This window comes from Macrotis lagotis, chromosome 4, assembly GCF_037893015.1.
Source record: "Macrotis lagotis isolate mMagLag1 chromosome 4, bilby.v1.9.chrom.fasta, whole genome shotgun sequence".
Classification (NCBI taxonomy): Eukaryota; Metazoa; Chordata; class Mammalia; order Peramelemorphia; family Peramelidae; genus Macrotis; species Macrotis lagotis.
The window spans coordinates 54,107,989-54,122,001 of record NC_133661.1 but is presented as its reverse complement, the minus strand read 5'-3'; the positions used below and the strand labels follow the sequence as shown (position 1 = coordinate 54,122,001).

The window sequence follows — 14,013 nt, the reverse complement described above, 5'->3', positions numbered from 1 at the left end:
GACACTTAATAATTGCCTCGCTGTGTGATCTTGGGCAAGTCACTTAACTCTATTGCCTTAAATAAAATAAAAAGAAAAAAAGAAAACAAAAGAAAAAATTTTTTAAAGAAAACTGCACTAACTGTCCACCTTGTATACCATGGGAAGGATAGTGATTGTGTACTTTGGAAAGGGGATGAGGGAAATGTGGGAAGAAAGGTTATCCCAGTCATTGAACATTGAGGGGGAGAAGAGATAATGCTTGGATCACCAGCTTCTCCAGGAGAACTACTGCAGGCAATGAGGAGGGAGATCTATTAGCAATAGTTTGTGAACATCTTTGACATGTGCTCTGGAATCTTGAGAGCTGTAACAGCTGGAAAAGGCAGAGTAGGAGCCAGAGTCTCTGGCTTCCCTGGACTCTAGGGCAGGTATCAGTGGTAAAGATTGGGGAAGACCCTACCCTGGAAAAGGCATCTGTCTAAGTGTTACTTTGTATTTTCTAATGGATGCGTTTGACTTCTTTCCTTCCATTTTATTTCCTTGGCCACTATCACTTCCAAAAACATGTCATCAGCCTCAACTCTTCCTCTATGTTCCAGAACAGCCAGCAGCTACTCTCAAACCTGGGGGACTGGAAGGGTGATGGATTGTAGTGCCCCCAGTGCCACCAATAATGCATGGCATGCAGTAGAATGACTGCTCTGGTACCATCCTCTTATAGCAGTCTGATTTTGTTTTTCCCTGACCTTTCCAATCCTTCCTTAGCATTTATGGCACTTTCTGTCTGATCATTCGTGAACTCTTAGGGTTGAGTTTTCACTATCATAATGGAGAGGGGGAAAATCTAGGCTGAGGTGAAGGGAGTTGTCCTAACTTCCTCCTCAAATTCAGTGGTGGAGTCAAGAAAAGCACACCTCTTAGTCCTTGGGCCCACACTCCCCCCACCCCACACACAATTGTAACCCATATGCAGCAATTAAGAGGCTTTGCTACCCTGACTATGGAATGACTTAGCCTTTAGGCTGCTGATTCAATCTTTAACAGTTGAGTTTTTTCTTTTATCTCATAGACAGGGAATTGTCTTCATCTTCTAAAAGTGAGCTAGACGAACTCCAGGAAGAGGTGACTCGGAGGGCCCAGGAGCAGGAACTTCAAAGGAAGAGGGAGAAGGAATTAGAGGAGGCTCAAGGGTTCAATCCACACCCCAGCCGCTTCATGGACTTGGATGAACTTCAGCATCAGGGTAACTCTTGTGGGTGAGACTGTGGGCTGAGAGAGAGAGAAAAATGGTTCAAAAGACATTTTTCTTTATCAGTCCATTTCCAAGTTTGAGCAGTATTTTTATGAGGCTGTCAAACTAGAATATGACTAACTTGTTGATTGAGAATAGTGTCCCTTGATTTGGAGGACAAATAAATCTGGTTTTATAAAGATGAGGATGGAGGAGTGGTTTTTAATAGATTCTTTGTGCTAAAAACTTCCCATAATTAGAAATAGAGACTGTAGCTGCATAAATCTTAAATTGAGTAATAGATAAAGGAATGATATTGGAAGAACTGAGTGAAAAATACAGTACTGTAAACTTTATTCAAGTTCTTCCCATGTAGACTGAAGATTTTTTGAGGGCCATTTCTGGTGTAGTTGTTTACTTTGTCTAGTTTTCTGTAATCTTTCTGAAGTATCTCTTGGAGCAAGAACTCACAGGTTTGAGGAGCTTTTTAGAGGAAGTTGCACACAGGTTTGAAAAAACCTGAGGCCTGGAGAAATATATGTGGGTCCTATCACTTTAACTTCAATTCTGATTGCTTTAACATAGGTTACACATTCTTGTAAGATGCTCTTCATAAGTAGTGTACAGAATTTGAATGTATACTATCTCTTTGGACCCACCTTTATGTGGAAACTCCTCTCCCTGCATTACTGGTTGTCATGTCCCATGCTAGACAGTCCTAGACAACCCTACCTTTCTTTGCTTCTTATCCAGATTTTAGGGCACTGCTTTGCATATTCTCTGCATATGTTTGAATTAATTCCATTGCCCTTGATAATCTCCATTTAAAAAATTTTTCTATTATTATTGCTTTCTGTTAGCTGCCTAGATTTTCCCCCTCTGTGATTGCTTTCTGATTCACAGGAACCTTGATCTTCTCCACTTTTCCATCTCAGCTAGTTGGCAAAATAATATTGGGAGTCTGCTGACTTCTGTTTTTTTGTTTTTGACTTCCAGCTTCTAGATGAGAAAAGCCTGAGTGGCTAAGACTCAAGGGATGACACAGTGGAGAGAGCAACCAGGCTTGAAATCAGGAAGTCCTGAGTTCAAATGTGGACTTAGAGTCTTATTAGCTGTGTGACCTTGGGCATGGCACTTAACCCTGTTTGCCTCAGTTTTTCCATCTGTAAAATGAGTTGGAGAAGGAAATGACAAACCACTCAAATATTTTTACAAAAAAAACCCCCAAAAATGGGGTCATGAAGAGTTGGAAACTATTGAAATAACAGAACAACAACAAAAAGAAGGGAATGGATGGTGCAAGGTGATCTACCCTACTTTGTATAGTTCTGCTTACAGGATCTGAGAATCTTGCCTTCTATACCTTATAATCTTTATCATGTATCTGAGAGTGTAGATTGGTATTGGCAGTCTCATCTGATTCTGTGTCATCTGGAGATTCAAAACTATAGACAAAAAGGAGTGTCAGAAATTCTAAATTCTAAACTCCCTGTACCAAACTTATATTTTTTGCTATTTTCCTCTAATTCTTTTGAACCTTTGAAGTTGGAAGCAAGAGAATTTGAGGACATAGTAAATATTCATAGTGTCCTTTGGTTTCTACACTCAGCTTGCAAAGAATGAAAAAATTGTGAAAAGTGGTTCAGGTGGCAGCTCAGTGGCACAGTGGATAGAGCATCAGTCTTAGAGTCAGGAGGACCTGAGTTCAAATCCTGTCTCAGACATATAATAATTGCCTAGCTTTGTGACTTTGGGCAAGTCACTTAACTCCACTGCCTTAAATTAAAAAAAAAAATTAAAAAAAAACCCAAAACAAAAGTGGTTCAGATATCTTGACCATTCTTAATTGAGTCTACCAACAGCAACAAAAAAATCATGAACTTGTTTCCCAAGTCCATATAATGAAGTGATAAGCATCACTTAGGACTGAAAGGACCACAAGGCTTTCAAAGAAAAGTGAGTTCCAATTTGTCTTTGAGAAAGCTCATAGCTTCAGTCACATTAGAGTTTGCAAGTAAATCATGGTTCTGAATGGGAGAGGCCAACAACAGATTGAGATGAACAGAGTCTTTGTACAAGAATCAGCCTATGACCACACTTTTACCACTTCTTTTATTCAGACTTGTCAAATCAGTTTTAGAGAGGATTTTCCCCTATATTCATTGATGAAACTGTATGTGTAGATGGAGAAAGTAGCCAGGAGAAGAAGGGAAAGAGCCTTTGAAAAATATTGTTGATCCTAAAATTCAATAGAATATAAAAGTATCAGTGCTGTCAAAACCTAGTAGCAATGCCAACCTAGTTGCTTTTGGGTGGGAACTTGTAATAGGAGTTTCTCCATAAGGATTCTAAATCTGGGCTCCAATTCAAGGTGTCAGAAGAATTTTGATGTATAGGGTCAGGTTGAAGCAGGAATGATGAGTTACGAAGCATAGGATGTATAAGAGAAGTGATTCTAGGGACAGCCCTCAATTGTGAGGCAATGTGCCATCAGAGGAGGAGGCCAGACAGGGCACCAGGCCTACAAGGCCCACATCCCACTCCACTAGGGACTGACCAGCTGACTCTGGCAATTAGTCTGAGTTTGAGTTTTCTCAAAGGGAAAATGGGGGTACTTTCCTTGTCTCCCGTGTGAGCTGCAAAATGCTCCCTCTGTCAGTGTAGGCACCTCTCTGACTGAAGCTTCTCACTGCCTTGCTAACCCACATCAAGGATTCATTTGCCAGGCATTTATCAAGCAGAGAGGATGTGCCTCCACTAGGGACACAGTCTAGTCTGAGACAGAAATGAAGCCCCCCCCAAGCCCTCGAGCTAGTTGTTCATGTGGCTGGAGCTGAGGTGGCAGTGAGGAGTGGTCCAATGTCCAGCCACAGCCTGTTGAGGTGCTAGTTGTGTCCAGCCAGGGACCTGTGCTACTGTCAAAGTTAGCAGCTTGACCGTTTTCCTCTCTGGCAGAGATAAAGAAGTACATCTTTCTGTACTTTACTTTGTGCTGCTGGAGATAGATACCCGTGTGTACTTTCTTCAGGCAGGGAGTGCCCAGAACTTGTAGCCTTAAGGCAAAATGATGATTGGTGACTGGAACTCCTTTGTGCATTTGGGGAGGTTTGGGGTCCTAGAGACTGCCCATGGGCTGTCCAGTTGTGGCAGGCGACTGGATGGAGATGCCTACCCCCCCCCCATTTGCATCAAGTGCTGGCCCTTGCAGGGAGGCGTGACCACTCTGAGAGGTCCACCCGTGAGGCTGACTCGGTGTTGGAGGAGGCGCTGCGCCGTGAGCAGAGAGGAGACTGTGCTGCAGCTTTGGCTCTCTGTAACGAAGCAATTTGTAAGTAACTAACTCCTCACAGCTCCTGTCGCTGCTATTATTGCTTGCTTGGCCCAGCTGCAGCCCTTGCTGGCCTCTGGTGTCTGGATCTTCAAATCGGATACCAGGGGCTCTCTAGGGGACCACTTGGAGGGAATTCAGCAAGGGCCCCCAGATGATGCTGGAGCTTCCTCTGTCCCCTGGTCCATGACTGCCTCAGCCTCGGGCACCCCATTACTGATCAAGCAGTGGGCAGACAGGAGGAGGCCAGTCTCTTCTTGGGTCAGAGGAAACAGGCTCTAACCTAGGTGTGCAACTTGCTACAGGAGTGGGTGCTTTTACCCCCTCCTCCTTCTCCCTGATTCCTAGTCACTGGCAGGGGTTGAAGCTTGAGCTTTGGAGAGCCCCAGAGCTTATCAGTGGCATGACCCCCCCCCCAGCTGAATGGTCCTGTGATGAGGCAGGTGATTTTGCATGTCTCATGAGGGTCCTGATTCTCCTTACTTTTTCTAGTTAGAAGCCAGCAACTAGGAGGGAAGACCACAGAAATCACTTATGGGAAATAAGATGAAAACTCCAGCACTCCTCCTAAAATAGTGTCCACCAATTGATCTGAATTCCCTCTGGGGGACCCCCTTGGCTTTGGTGCTACAGGATGTCTTCCAGGCAGGGCCTGCCAGCTCCCTCACCTCAGCAGCCTCTGCATGTTCCATGTCTTGTGCTCCTGCTGCATTTTTTAAGTTACTGCATTTCATTGCTCATTTTTGGTTCAATTTTATTCTTTGTGTCTGTGTTCTGTTTCTGCTGTGTGTTTTTGTTTTTGTTTTGTTTTTGTTTTGCATTTTAGCTAAACTAAGACTTGCCCTGCATGGTGCCAGCTCTAGCACGCTCAGCAGAACCATAGTTGATAAGAAGTTACAAATCTGTATCCGAAAAGCACGGAGCCTCCAGGATCGCATGCAGCAGCAGCAACCGCCGCCACCGCCATCACCGCCATTGGGGGGCTCCCTCCCTCAGCCAACAAGGTAGTGCCTGGGAAGTTATCTTAGCCCGTGGACATCAGGGGAGGTCATGACACTGGGTGATCTGGAGAGAGCTTTTCTTTCATAGTTAGATTGGGAAGAGAGAGGAATCCCAGAAAAATCTTCCCTTCACCAATTAAGCGTCACTTCCTACATTAGGCACAAAGAGGGTAAAGTGGAGACTCCTATTAAAGTTATAAATTTGGTTGTTATAAAGTACATAGGAAAGGTTACATTTGTCTTTTGAGAAATACATAAGAAGTAATGAAATTGTACCTGTTAGAGGAAGCTAGTATTTGAAGACAAATTTAGTTTGGAGACAATAATTCAGGCTACAAATAGAGGAAGAGAATACATAGAAGACAAACTAGTTTTAGCCTTTTTCATTAATCAGTCAAGGCTTATGGTCTAGGAGTTGGTGATAATTCTTTTCTTGCACAGGATTCTACTACAGCTCCCTGTTCTAAATAGGTAGATACAGATGACTCTGAGGTCTGACATTGAGAAGGTTCCAGAGTTAGCTTTGCTGCAACATTTTACTCAGCATGCATACAATTTGGGGACATTCTTTCAAGTCCAGAAAATTTTTGTGGCCCAGTATTTCAAGACTGGGGAATCTGTATATTATAGATGCCCCAATTCTTATGAGAAATGGAACTGTCACCCATCTCTGGGTATTTTCCCAACCCAGGGAAAGAGGATTTCTTCTGGCAGAATTTGAAATCTTTTTTGTGGAAGATCATCTTTTAGTGTAGACATGCAAGTAGGATGGCCTCCCCATAGATGAGTATATTTGTGATTGCAGATCACTTAGTCAGAACTTCCAACAGTTTAGACCACTGACTCTTCTTCTCCAAAGACTGATGGAGAAGCCTGGAAAAGTACAGGTTCCCTAACAGATCACCTACCCCAACATCCTGAGAGAATCTAGCCCTGGATCACATACTCACACAATCTCTGCTTTCTGAGGAAGGTATCCTTAACTATATACTTTCAAAGCAGCATCTTATATCTGTATATCTAATCATCTTGGGGATGCCTATCCCCCTTGAAAACAGAGAGAGCAGAAGGTATTTTGTTAAGATCTTCATTCTGATTCACTTCTAAAAAAAGAGAATCATTATTCCTTTTGAGGTCTTCCTTAGGGTTGGGGTTCTTACCACTTTTCCTTACTGGTTCTGAAAGTGGATTGCTTTGGAATAGATAGGATTTCTTCAAAGGGTAAGCTGGTAGGTAAGGTCAGATGAAAATGGGATGTAATTTTTTTTTTTAGGTTTTTTTGCAAGGCAAATGGGGTTAAGTGGCTTGCCCAAGGCCACACAGCTAGGCAATATTAAGTGTCTGAGGCCAGATTTGAACTCAGGGACTCCTGACTCCAGGGCCGGTGCTCTATCCACTGCACCACCTAGCTGCCCCTATGGGATGTAATTTTCAAAAAATAAATTCAGTGATATATAAACTATTTTTTAAAGCTTAAAGGGGTAGTTCTGAAGAGGACTGTTTCTTCTGCTTTCACCCAGGATCCTCCATTTTGTTTTTTAACTTCCTTATTTAGACCATTGATTAAGCAACTTAGGTTTCAAAACAGTCAACTTAGTAAGGTGTTAGATAGCTGATCAGTACTAAATAGCTAAACTAGTTCCAGATACCAACTGGAACTGAACCACTTGATTAATCTCAGGGTTTGCTGTTGTATTTTATTACTTGTGTTGTGGAGCTATAAAAGGCATAATTAGTGAAAAATTTAATAATCACAAAAAAATTAATTGAAAAAACTCTCAAGGTGCAGCTAGGTGACACAGTGAATAGAGAGCACTGACCTTGGTGTCAGGAGAACCTGTGTTCAAATCCATCTTCAGACACTCAGTAATTACCTAGCTGTGTGACTTTGGGCAAATCACTTAACCCCATGGCCCTGCAAAAAAAAAAAAATCTCAAGAATCTAATTGTTGTTATAGCCTTCAAGAAAGATTTCAGGGTATAATAATATCTAGTTTTCATTTGATGAAGAAAAATAAAATAAAGTTGTTGATTTCCACAAAATCTCTTGACCCAAGATCCATCTCTCCTTGATTTAGTGGAAGAACCCTTGTGATCTTTTGGATCTAGTGCTTGCACTGCTGAACTTGGAACCTGAAAGACCTGGTTTAAATTCCTGCTTCAGATAGTTAGTAGTTGTATGACTGAGCAACCTTTCTTGTTCTCAGTTTCCTCATTTGTAAAATGAGAAGAATCATAGCACCTACCTCACAAAGTTGTTATGAGAATCAAGTGTAATATGTGGAATGCATTTTTCAAACCTTAAAACTCTGTAAATCTATCATCTGTTAACTCTACCTTGTCCTTTCTTCCCTTATGACCCCTTCCTTTTGGGTTATTGCTGTTGGATGTCAACCATTTCCAGTCCTTGCCTTCTTTCTATCATCCACATGTTGGCCAGCAACCTTTTTTATAGGAGCGTATGAGTGGAGTTAGAGTGCAGGGGGCAGTGGGAGATATAGGCAGAGGCTCCTTTTAATGGGAATGTATGACTTTGATGAGGGCCATTTGAAGAAATGCACCAGTTCAGGAAAAAGAGGTGAATATTGGTGGGGGGGGAGAATGAGAACGAACCATGTACTTTTAAAAAGAGGTGAATATTGACTGGTGGGTGTGGGTGTGTGTACCATGTGCTTTCTTGTTTGTGACTCCCTTAAACAGTTTCTTTTTTTGTGCTTGTCTCTCCATTTATTTTACTCACCAGATCAAGGAAGAATCTGTGAAGAATCATGTTGACTTTATGAACGGATGAAATAGAATGAGCATTTTTTAAGTGACTTTTTTTTTTTGCCATTAGAGATAATTAATGATTGGTTCTTCCCCTTTATTTCAGTGAACAGTCTGTCTCGTTCCAAGTACTGTTGAGTCAGGAGGCACAGCTGGAGCCCAGCAAGGACACCGAGTTTGGGACCAGTTCTTTCTTCCCCCCATCTACTTCCTGCCATGAATCGCACTCCTTACTGTCTTCAGAGTCACCCTCCCCACCCACCTTAGAACTCAATTGCCCCGGAAGGTCCCTCCCTAACCTCTTGGCTACCTCTGCTAATGTGAATGGCCATGCTTTCTCCGCTTTCTGCAGGCAAGGCTTAACACACAAGCTGAGGAGGCCTGAGAAGGGTTCTTCCCAAGGTAGGGAACCTGCAGGAGCTTTAGCTGAGGGGCTTCTGGACTCTAGGGGCAGCCATATCCCCCCTCAGGAAGGGAGATATGCTGGCCAGCAGCAGGACCAAGAGAAAAGTGATCCTGCAGTTTTGCCTGCCCTGGTGTCTCCCTGGTCACATTTGGCCTCCAAAGTCTCCCCTGACAGAGGGGATTCTCAAAGCCCCAGCTGTAATTCTTCAAATTGTTCAGCTTGGTCCAATCATGGGACCTATCACCCCAAAGAATCTACTGCTTCCTCACATTTCCTTCATTTTCCTCCAGATTCTGCACTGAAAACTAACAGGTGTCACCAAACCAATAGCCATGAAACTTTATTTGTTTCACAAAGGGAGCAGGACACCGAAGAGGTCTTTAAGCCAGAAGTCCCCAGAACCAAGGGGCTTGTTCGCTCCCTGGCAGAGCAGTTCCAGAGAATACATGGGGTTACCCGAAAGGATCCTACTTGTGACAAAAGCTGGGCGATTACAGGTCCCCAAGATAGGAAACTGACAACTCAGTTGAGAAAGGAGTCACATCCTTCAGACTCCAGGATACCTATCTCACAGGGACAAGGGATTGGTCACTCTTCTTGGAAAAAACAGCATACTTCTTTGAATGGGAGGGATAGGCAGCCTTCCTGGGAAGGGCCCTCTAGTCACCATGCTCTCTCCATCAGTCCTTCCCCACACAGCAGTGATGGTACTCCCTGGGGATTGGGGTTAAATGTGGCAGAACCAGCCATGCTTCCAGGGAAGATGTCACAAATGGAAGATGTTAGGCTAAAGGAGGTAGGCAGTGGGGATGACTTAATGACTTCTCTGCCCCTGGACCATTGGGTGGGCAATAGTAGGCTCTCTGGTTCTCCCTCTGATTATGAAACTGGAACAAGGATTCATGGGCCTGGGAGGAACCCCTCCCCTCAAGATCCCTGCATTGGTGGTCTCCATCCTGAGAGAAACCATATGCATCTGCACCCACACTGGAATGAGGACACAGAACAGGAGACCTCAGAGTTGGAGTCTCTTTATCAGGCCAGTCTGCAGACATGTCAGGCCAGCCAGCCTGGGCCAGGGAGGCAAGATATATCACAGCAACCACTTGGTCATCCAGGTAAGCTTGTGACTGGACAGAAGGATTTTAAACTGAGTCTTGGGAAATATAAAGAAGTAACTAATTAGTCATAGACATTGCATTAGGATATAGTTACATTTCTTTTAACTAGTGAAACAGGAGGCTGCTAGGTGTTGCAGTGGTTAGAGCACAGGCTCTGGAGTCAGAAGTACCTGAGTTTAAATAAGACCTCAGACATTTAATAATTACCTAGCTGTGTGACCTTGGGCAAGTTGCTTAACCCCATTGCCTTACAAAAAACAAATAACTAGTGAATTGGGTCAAATACCAACTATTTTTCTCAGTCTGAAATGGCAAATAGAGAGAATCATTAGAAAGAACCCCTGATTCTCCAGACAATGACTTCTGCCTCCTAAAAATTAGTCATCAGAGTCTCCAGGACTTTGCATTATCCTGCACTTAGGAATCAGGGAACATTCTGAAGAAACATGTAATTTACAAAATATTGCCTAATAGGACAAGGGGAAGAAGCATGCCCACAGACTTGGGACTGAAAGTATTCCATAGATTTACCTGCCCAGTCCATCCTTTATTAAGGTTGCTCTGTTAAGCCAGGTCTCCATCATGATATTTCTAGATCCTTAGAAAGAACCATTACATTTTCAGCTTGCCATGATGCCCTTCATACATGATTAGATTTCATTCAAGTTTATATATGTGTGTGTATGCACACACACATATATGTCATAATGATGTCTGTAGCTTGGGAGTCACATCAAAGGTATCTGACTTGTTCATGCAGGTAGAATGTATGAAATAGAACTTTTTAGTGCGAAGCTTTATCTATTTAAAATTGTAAAACATCTAATTGATGTTCAGTTTAAAAGAAATTTTTTTTCACAATTGCTAAAAGAGTAGTTGACTGGGAAATTAAAACACCTGGGTTCTAATCTCTGCTTTGTAAATTAGTATGACTTTGAATAACACATAAAAGACAAATGAGAATTATTGAGAATATTTGGAAAGTAAAAGATTTCTAAGGTCCCTTTCATCTCTTCAGGTACTATAATTTATATTTTTCCTCTTTTGACATATAGTTCCCATTGTGGTGTAGGCTCACTTGCTACAATTACCCAGCATACAATTTTTATTACAGTTTTTTTCAGTGATCAAAAATAATTTTCCCCTCCCTTCTATCCCCACCATTGAAAAAGAAAAGGAAAAACAAAATCCTTATAATAGATATGCATGTTGACCATGTTCCTCAGTCAGTCATTTCCCTAGCGAGAAGTGAGTACCCTACAAGTGTTCCAGGTTTCACTACAGCTTTTCCTTTCATCATTTCTTATGGAACAGCCACTACACAATATGTTAATCCATTCCCCTATTGGGAATACTTCCTTGGTTTTCAGGTTTTGGATTTTACCAAGAGTTGCTATAAACATGTTTTTTTTTTTATGATTAGATCCTTCTTTCCTTGATCTCTTTGGAGTATAGATCTAGAAATGGGTCACTGGATCGAGTGGGAGACACAATTTATTAACTTTTTTGGACTTAGTTCCTAGCTATTTCTGGAAGTGAAATATTAAGAGGTTATTTGGGTTCTTAGAAACCAACTGAAACGTAATGAAAAACCAACCCTATTTATTTTCTATAATTACTGAATTGACCACCATTTTCTATCCCCTCATCATGGTATACAAGTTTTTAAAGGTTGTATTCTTAACAAGACAGGAGCTCTGGAAAGTTTTAGGAATCTAGAAAAACTTTTTGCATGGTGCTGGTAACAGGCATATGCCTCTATGGCCTGAGGACCACCTGAACTAAATTGGACATTTGGATCACTGAGTGACCCTAGGAAAAGGAATTTTTTCAGAACTAAAAGGACAACCTCTGCCAAATTTTTCTTTGGTCGGTCTCTGTTGGTGGAGGGAGTTTCCAACTGGCTAATTCACCAGTCCTTGAAATATTAAAGTATTGAACTTAAAGATCAAAATACCCTCTGAACCAAACCAGTTTTTCCTCTAGATGGAGCCTGGTGGAATCTGAATGCACAAGGTGCTAAAGACACGCAGAATAAAGTAAGCAGGTGGCATTGATCAATCCAGGGAAATGATCCTGTAGGAATAGGGCCTACCAGGATCAGTCACTACTTGAGTGAGCAGAGTCCTCAGGGAAGTCCTGGTTCTCTCATCTTTATCTTTTCATAAAGAGTTTACTAAGTGCTCCATTCCATAAAATAAGTCATTTAATGTTTTAAGAACTATTCAGTTAAACTTAAAAATTGTCTTCATTCATCAGGTATTTATTAATCGCCCACTGTGTACAGCTAGTATGCTTGATGCTGGGACAGATACGGATTGAGGAGGACAGGCCAGGTGCAGAACAAGTACCCCTTGCTTGTCCACACCCCCCCCCCACAATGCTAGGCAGATAAAGGGTCCCCAAGGGAGAGGCCACATAGATTCTCCCTAGAGTCACCATGTCAGATACATTTCACAAAGATGCACTTGTGCCTAAAGGCTCTGACAGAAGCTGGGCATGCTTCCAGATATCCGTGGAGATCTCTGGATGAGCATGTGCAGCTGTCCAAGGGTGGGGACCCTTGTAGGAAGGTGTCCATATTCTTAGCTGTCTTCCTGCCTTCACCTCCCCAGTGGTATCAATCAGGATTGCAGGCTCAAAAGTCCCTCCAGGAAGGGAGTGTTCCATTTATGTCTATATTTCCATTCCCAGGATCCACAAACATTGGAGGGAGGAGACTACACTCTGCCCCTGGCTTTGATCTCTCACAGATGCCAGTAATAGAAATGGAACACAGTCTCCATGGGGTGAACTTGGTATCTGCCTCTCAGGTAGTAATCTTGGTGACAAGGATGCTGGGTGTGGGTTGATAAATTGGGAGGAAGTTAGCAGAACTTTACAGGGTGTCAGGGGTAAGGGGTTTGACATGGAAATAACAGATGAGGAGAGGTTAAAGAAAAAAAATGGAGTGTATGCTTAAATGAGTTTCTCAGGATCCTTGTGAGATCAGGGAATATCCACTATCTATCCATGACTCTATGCTCTTTCTGTCTTTCTCTCTGAAGGCTGCATCTTGCCGAGGTCCTCTGAAGGAGGATGAAGGCCAGCTGTACACTGCAGAGAATTTCCGACGCATTTCACGCAGTCTCAGTGGCACTGTTGTCTTGGGCAGGGAGGAAACCCCTATATCTTCCCACAGTTTTGTAAGTCAAATGAATGACTAGCTTACTCAGAATACAACAGCTTATTTGACAAAGAAGTACTCGAGGAAGTCCAGGTAGTAGGTAGACAAAAATTGACCCTTGTATTCTGTGGGAGGTGTTCATTGACCTTTTTGATTTATATTAAGGGGAATTGATGGTGCCCACAATTCACATTTGACTTCTGTCCCTTATCAGTCTTGATTACTATGCATTCAGAAAGAATTTGGTGGGGAGAGATATTCCTTGCCTAGAATAGTTTGATAATTTTATTCTAGAGGCATTTGCTTCAGAATCTTTAGGATGGGGGGGCAGCTAGGTGATGCAGTGGATAGAGCACCCCTGGAGTCAGGAGGACTTGAGTTCAAAACCAGCCTCAGACACTTAATAATTACCTAGCTGTGTGACCTTGGGCAAGTCACTTAACCCCATTGCCTTAAATAAATAGAATCTTTAGGCTGAAGGATACAAGAAGGGACTGAATTTGAGGGAGACAGCAAACTACTCCAGTATCTTTGCCAAGAAAAGTCCACAGATAAGTCACAAAGAGCTGAACATGGCAACAAGAATAAATGGGATGACTGGGGTTCTGTTCAACAAAACCTAACCTTTTGGCCAAAGGAAAAAAAGGAGAGGAGATGAAGTTAGGGTAACTGTCATGATTGCATTTGATTTCCAGCTGAAAAGGGGTAATCTGTACTAGGAGAAATTTCATTCACTTCATCAAATTTATTATATGCTTACAAAGTATAAATATCAAGGATATAATGAGAAAACAATATTCCCTTCCCTCTAGGAGCTCACATTCTTTCTACTGGAATACAATATTTAAACAAATAATTAAAATTAATTTTGAGAAAAGTCACTAAACAGCAGTTAGTAGAAAAAGCTTCCTGTAGGAGATGATGCCTGAGGTGAGCTTCAGAAGAAGCCAAGGCTCCCTGGAGGTGGGGTGGAGGGGGAACATGCAGCCTCCCTAGCTAGGGGCTTGGGACT

The 14,013-nt window shown here is 42.4% G+C and overlaps 1 protein-coding gene across 9 annotated transcripts in view; it reads left to right on the top strand.

The window, feature by feature from the left end:
- USP54 (ubiquitin specific peptidase 54) overlaps positions 1–14,013 on the top strand; it is a 130,226-nt gene that overhangs the window by 110,436 nt on the left and 5,777 nt on the right. For 7 of the 9 annotated variants that reach the window (XM_074232846.1, XM_074232840.1, XM_074232841.1 and 4 more), the window contains 6 exons: positions 1,052–1,225; positions 4,422–4,541; positions 5,368–5,545; positions 8,415–9,832; positions 12,530–12,648; positions 12,883–13,020. In XM_074232846.1, coding sequence (XP_074088947.1) covers positions 1,052–1,225; positions 4,422–4,541; positions 5,368–5,545; positions 8,415–9,832; positions 12,530–12,648; positions 12,883–13,020 — 2,147 coding nt within the window. Of the gene's footprint in view, positions 1–1,051; positions 1,226–4,421; positions 4,542–5,367; positions 5,546–8,414; positions 9,833–12,094; positions 12,172–12,529; positions 12,649–12,882; positions 13,021–14,013 lie in introns of those variants that run through there. The other 2 variants (XR_012477792.1, XM_074232847.1) reach the window with 2 other exon arrangements.